At 42.5% G+C, this 6,751-nt stretch overlaps 1 protein-coding gene across 1 annotated transcript; it reads right to left on the bottom strand.

Moving 5' to 3' along the window:
- Positions 1–3,372: 3,372 nt before the first annotated feature.
- On the bottom strand, positions 3,373–5,881 carry LOC133734650 (L-type lectin-domain containing receptor kinase IX.1-like). Its single transcript, XM_062162262.1, has one exon. The coding sequence runs from the start codon at positions 5,721–5,723 to the stop codon at positions 3,573–3,575; it is 2,151 nt and encodes a 716-aa protein (XP_062018246.1). The 5' UTR covers positions 5,724–5,881; the 3' UTR covers positions 3,373–3,572.
- Positions 5,882–6,751: the final 870 nt, after the last annotated feature.

Below are 6,751 nucleotides of genomic sequence, written 5' to 3'. Positions count from 1 at the left end.
TCACTTCTGGGCTTATATTCTATCACTCCCAGTCCTTAGTGACAGAAATGAAATTTCTTGAGGTGCAGCTCCCGCCATCACTTTTTAGGGAAAAGTGGTTCCCACAGACGGCGCCACTTGTTGGTGTCGAAAAATTCCGTAGAGGAGTTTGACTCACCAATGAATGCGGACTGGAGCGGGAGCTGACCGGGAACAATCGAGAAGCTTCCCTCGAGCGTTGACCTGGAGTTTGACCGTCGGCTCGAGGAGGAGGGGGGGTACCTGCAGAAAACTCTCCTATGCCTAAGTCAGTACGTTTCTTAGTAGTGGAGTAGAGAGAATTGGAATTCGATGGATTACTTGGACGTCGAGCCTCCTTTATATAGGCGATGACTTATTTAGGGAGCAAGCCGTCATTATTCCGGCTTTTATGGCTGCATTTATTTACACACTTTATGATGACAATTATTGCTGCACTAATAACAGTTAATCATTGCGTACTTACGACCGTCATTCATTGCGTATTTATGATAGTCATTTGTTGCGCACTTATAATCATAATCATTGTGCGTAGTTATTGTCGTAATAATCGCCGCATTCATGACTGAAATTTAACGCCATACTAACTACGGAGTTAATCGCTTTAATTGCGGGCCCAACAGAATTTGACCACTCCCACAATGCCCCCAAATTTTCTCTTTGGACACTAGTCCTAAGAGGAAATTTCCATTCTCTGGCTGTTTCGAATCTTGCCTCGATTATTTCCCCGAGCCCTGGCCGTCCCGATTCTTTACTCGAGCCCTGGCCGCCCCGATTCTTTCCTCGGGCCCTGGCCGTCCTGGCCGCCCCGAATCTTTCCTCGGGCCTTGGCCGCCCTGAATCTTTCCTCGGGCCCTGGCCGCCTCGATTCTTTCCTCGGGCCCTAGCCGCCTCGATTCTTTCCTCAAGGCGAAGATTCATTTTCAGCATGAGATATGGCCGGAATTGCCCCCATTTCCCTTTGAATATGATCAACAACATTTTATTCTCCTTGGCCACCGGCCTTGGGTATTTACTCTGGCCACCAGCCTTACACATACATTTCAACAACACTAACCACAAATATATTTCAAATATAAAAGGAAAAAATCAGAATATGATTACTAAAGGAAAGAACGCTAGTTTACGTTACCCAGACTTTTATCACTTCGGGGCTTGTATTCCATCACTCCCAGTCCTTAGTGACAGAAATGAGATTTCTAATGGTGCAGCTCCCGCCATCACTTTTTAGGGAAAAGTGTTTCCCACAGACGGCGCCACTTGTTGGTGTCGAAAAATTCCGTTGAGGAGTTTGACTCACCAATGAATGCGGACTGGAGCGGGAGCTGACCGGGAACAATCGAGAAACTTCCCTCGAGCGTTGACCTGGAGTTTGACCGTCGGCTCGAGGAGAAGGGGGGGTACCTGCAGAAAACTCTCTGATGCCTAAGTCAGTACGTTTCTTAGTAGTGGAGTAGAGAGAATTGGAATTCGATGATTTACCTGGACGTCGAGCCTCCTTTATATAGGCGATAACTTACTTAGGGAGCAAGCCGTCATTATTCCGGCTTTTATGGCTGCATTTATTTACACACTTTATGATGACAATTATTGCTGCACTAATAACAGTTAATCATTGCGTACTTATGACCGTCATTCATGACTGAAATTTAACGCCATACTAACTACGGAATTAATCGCTTTAATTGCGGGCCCAGCAGAATTTGACCACTCCCACCAAAATTGAAGAGTTGGTCTCCATCTCAATCAACCTCCAACCTTGTTGAATAGCTAATAGCAGCCCTGCCCTACAAGCCTCTGCTTCCCCATGCAAGGCCGAACCCATGTGGGGAATAAATCTAGACCATGCTGCTTTGAAAACACCCATGTCATCCCTAGCCACCACCCCAATTCCACCGTTACCACTTTCACGTCGATATGCCCCGTTAATATTCAGACGACCCCTCGGTGGAAATTCTTATATTTTCATTGCCAAACGATGCCCCTGCTTAGGCTCCTTCTACTGGTATTTTCATAAATATGTTGATTTTTGATATCTAAAATTTAAGACAATTTTTAATTTAATAATCTTATGAGAAAAAAGAAAGTTAATGAAACATTCAAAAATGACCCTATATGTTATTGACCCTATTTTTATTCTAAGAGTTACCTAAACCCTATAATTTTCTTTAACAACGTTTTCTTGGTTCTACAACTTTTCTCAACCGGTGAATCTTCACCTAAGTCCCTTTTTTAGAGAGAGAAGGTCTCGCCTCTCTCTAGAAAGCAGAAAACCCCAAACAGTAACCCTTCGTCCCCCCCTCCCTCTGAGCTTAGATCTAGATCAGCTCCGGCGAGATCTATATTAAAGGCTTTGTGAGGGAGGGTGGTTTCCTTGTCTGGGCACATGTCCCAGCAGTGTTTCCTTCTGTGTTTAGTTTTAGTTCACCCAATCCAAACCTTGCTTTCTCTCATCCTAATCACCAAATCTGAGACCCTTATCCATCCCACCACCCTCCTTCACCCCACCGTCCTCCTCCACCATCGAAGCTTCCTCGTGGATAACCGATTGCTTGTTCCTCCCTTCCTTTCCTTGCGTGGTTGTCTAGTTTACCGATCTGTTCGGTAGTTGTCATAAGCAACCACATGGTTCAAGCCCCGTGACAGGCGTGAGGCTGGGATCTCCTTCATGGGAACCCAAACCTCTTCGGACCGGGGAAAAAGAAATGGATATGGCATATGGAAATCCATTGATTGGCGTCGGCGAAACACCTCCACCCCCCTCTGTTGGTGGTTCTCTGATCTGGCTGAGGAAGATGAAGATTGTAGTTTTTGGGCTGGGCTTTGTCTCCCCTTTGTGGGATCTTCTTCATGTTTTAGGCTTATGCTGTTTGCCCTTTTGGGCTGTGTGTATGATGCTGGGCTTGTTGCCTTTAATTAATGCATTTTACAATTTGATCTAAAAAAAAAAAAAACTTTTCTCAACCGCCCCGGTACCCCACTTTTTTCCTTGGTTCTTTTCTTGATAAGCTGCAACCAAGTCTCCCTCGAGTCTTTTTCTTCTTCATTTCTCCCATAAACCCTCTTCTTTTCTAGGCTTCTCCCTCAACCAACGCGTTTGGGTCTAGACTGGGGCCATATGAATTTCCAAAATCAGTATAATACCACAATGGAAGGAGGAAGATCTAAACTTTGGCTTTCATAGTTAGATTTTTTTTTATTTCAAGATTTAACTTCAAATTTGATTTAGTTTTTCACCACACAGGTCTTCCATATATAGTTACCAATTATACGTATCCTGGTATACAGTCCTGCATATGAGTTGTAGGTAGCTACTTGTTAATCTAAATAAAAACTGAATTAGAAGTTCCAAAATACAAAATCGATCTCAATTAACTGAAGACGAAATAGGACAGGCACATATTCACGCTCTGTTATACTTAATAATCTACAGCAACTGCAAGTACAAAATAAAAACACCACCAAGTGGATTTATTTACACAAAACTAAAATGAAACAGAAAAATTACCACACTTGCACCATGCCAGCAGCTCTTCCTGAAAGGATGTCGATATTTAAGAGTCTGTTGTAGAAGATGTAGTGAACTGTGAGGAATAACCATTGGTAGAAGGCTCGCTTTGACCTCTACTTGAACCAGTATTATTGTCGGAAAACTTGGAGAACGATACTGCAAAAGCAGAATAGGTCGCCACAGGGAATTTCGATGGAAGAATAGGCACCGGAACTTCGAAGTTAAGTACTTGAATCGCTTGTTGTATCGAAGGCCTCATCACGTAGTCTGGGTGAGCACACCACAACCCAACAATGATTAAACACTCTACTTGTTTCTCATCAAAATCACCGCAGAGTTTTGGATCGGCTGTTTCAATGACTCTCCCTTCTCCATAAAGCTTCCAAACCCATTCTACAATATTGATTTGATCTCTTTCCATATTGACATCAATCGGTTTTCTCCCACATGCTATCTCCAAAGCAACGATTCCAAAACTATAGACATCTGTTTCCTTACTAGCTTTTCCAGTAGTAGCACATTCAGGAGCCATGTAGCCCATTGTTCCAGCCAAAACCGTTGTTTGTGATTGTTTGCCATGATCCACAAGCCGAGCTAACCCAAAATCCCCAAGTTTTGCGTTGAAGTTGGAATCTAACATGATATTGCTACATTTGATGTCTCTGTGCAAAACGCATTGTTCCCATCCTTCGTGTAGATAAAGCAACCCCGATGCCAAGCCTTGAGCTATTTTGTACCTGGCCTCCCAAGTTAACAAACTTCTTTGTTTGAACAAATGTGAATCTAAACTGCCGTTGGGCATGAACTCGTAAACAAGCAGGAGTTCTTTTTTCTTGTGGCACCAACCAATGAGTTGCACCAGATTCCGATGCCTAAGTCGACTTATGATCCTTACTTCTGTTGCGTACTCCTTCACTCCTTGTTTAGATCCTTTGGATATCCTCTTCACAGCTACATATGAGTTCAAGTCCTTTATGAATCCCTTATAAACCCCACCAAATCCTCCCTGGCCAAGCTTTTCTTCCTCTTGAAAGTTACCAGTTGCCCGGACTAAATCGCCGTACAAAAACTTTCTGGGACCGGTCCCTTGTTCAAATTCATCGTCAGTGGCATCACCAACGATAGGATCTTCATCACTGTCCGTCGTTTCTTTCTTCTTCCAAAAGATAAAGCAGACCAAAGCCAACCCACCAACTAGAATAATACTTGCACCAACCCCCAACCCAACAACTAGTCCTTTATTGCCGGAGTTGGGATCAGAACTAGCCATAGGGCTAGGCGCAGGAGCAGAAGGTACACTTACCGGAGTGTTGTCCCTGGCATTCTCATCAACCAGAGGAGTTGAAGTAAAATTCCACGAGACGATCTTAAATATAGCAGAAGCGTTACCTGTTGAAGCCGAGAACCCAACAATGACCCGATCCGGTAAGACATCCTTCAGATCGACTGTGTGATTAATATAGCTCATCTCTTTGGCACCATTCTTCACAAAAGTTGTGAAGGCAACGCTAAGATTTTTTGTGCTAGAATTGTAACTGATCCGGACATCATTGTTTTGTCCATCGATAATACTACCATTCCAAGGCGTGGTAGTCAACGACTTGACAGTGTTGACGTCGATACCCACATGATCTCCGGATTCGGATGGGTCGTCGACGGTTTCAGTTGTGTTGGGGATGGTTTCGTAGTTCTTGTAGATATCAAATTCCACCGCCACAAATGGGTACCGACGATTGCTGGGGAGGCCGAGAGCAAAGCCGTCGTCGTCTGAGCTGTTGAGTTCGGACCCGTCTGGCGCTAAGAAGAAGGCTAGTCCATCACCGGCACCCCATGTTAAATTGGCATCATCTTTCGCATAAATGGAGAAGGTAAAATTTGTGGTGAAATCGGCGAGTTTTCCGGTGGTATTTTCTCGGAGCAGGAAGGGTTGCTTGTAGGTGGCTCGACCAGTTCCACCCGGTTGCTGGTCTGCTGCGTATTTGGTGAGGTAGAGAAATTCGGTGTAAACAGAAGCGGCTCCTTCTCGAGTTATTTTGGCAATATCATCATCTTGATTAAAGCTCGGGAAAGTAAAGCTTAATGGAGTTGCAGAAGGACAGAAGAGAAAGATCAAGAGACACAGTCTTGGTGCAAGAAGGAATCGAAGTTTTCCTGACCAGATTGATCTCATGTCACCGGAGTGATTGACAACCATTTTGAGGAGAGTTAGATAGCCAAGCCGTTTTGGATCGCAGACCAAATATTGGTGCTAGGAGTAGAGTCATTGCTTTCCAATTATTCCCCACACTTTTATCCTTTGAGGACTCGGACAATCAATGTGCAAGTCTTTTGAAGACTTGACTTGGGCCAGTACAATTCCTGTGCAAGAAGGAAAGTTCATATCTGTCTAGCTATATCCTTAATTAAACCCCACCCCCAACTGGTTGGTATATACTTTAATTATGACAAGACCGCACATGCATGTCATCAAAAAAAGACCGCACATGCATTCAGTTCGCAACTTGACTTGGTTCGCGGAGTGGAATTTAGAAGAGCAAATGAACATTTGCTATTTTCATGAAACGAGAAATCAAAATTTCTACCTACGGTTGCACGAAAAGTCAATAATATTCATTCCTGTAATTATGCAGAAAATGTAGCATGGTCCCAAATTTCAATTTTAAACCTTAAATCTTGAAATAAACGAGTCTTTATTACAAAATACAAATCGGTATATCTTTATCTAAATATGTTTTTTAATTTTCTACAATATAGTCTTTAGTTTCGATGAATCTAAAAGGAAGATGTCAGACAAATTAGAGAACGCTTTATAATTTCATTAACAATATAATAATCATAATAATCTTTTATGGAGAAAACAATATCACAATGTTTTTCTTTTTAACCATTTTTTGTTTTGGTGGAAGTTCGAATATGATATTTACTTTTCTTTATGACATACCAAGAGAAGATTAATATGTAATAAAAGAAAAAAAAAAAAAGAGAGAAAAAATGTAATGGCATTATGTACTTAATGTGGTCGTCAAATGTTCAAAAGCAGGGAAGCAAACAACGAGAAACATAAAATTTGATTAGTGCAAGAGAGATATAAGTGTGTCAAGAAATTGAAGAGAGAAAAAGAAAGTAATGTGTGTGTGTGAACTGTGGAGTACTCGGAGAAAGAGAGAGGAATGAGAGCCAAAATCACTTTCCTTGATTTAGGCTCAACTTTATTGGAAAATG

The sequence above is a fragment of the Rosa rugosa genome, chromosome 2 (genome assembly GCF_958449725.1).
Source record: "Rosa rugosa chromosome 2, drRosRugo1.1, whole genome shotgun sequence".
In the NCBI taxonomy this organism is placed as follows: domain Eukaryota; kingdom Viridiplantae; phylum Streptophyta; class Magnoliopsida; order Rosales; family Rosaceae; genus Rosa; species Rosa rugosa.
This window is presented reverse-complemented; position numbering and strand designations above follow the sequence as displayed.

Excerpts from the sequence above, each read along its gene's own strand:
- LOC133734650 (XM_062162262.1), bottom strand. The coding sequence starts at position 5,723 with ATGGTTGTCAATCACTCCGGTGACATGAGATCAATCTGGTCAGGAAAA.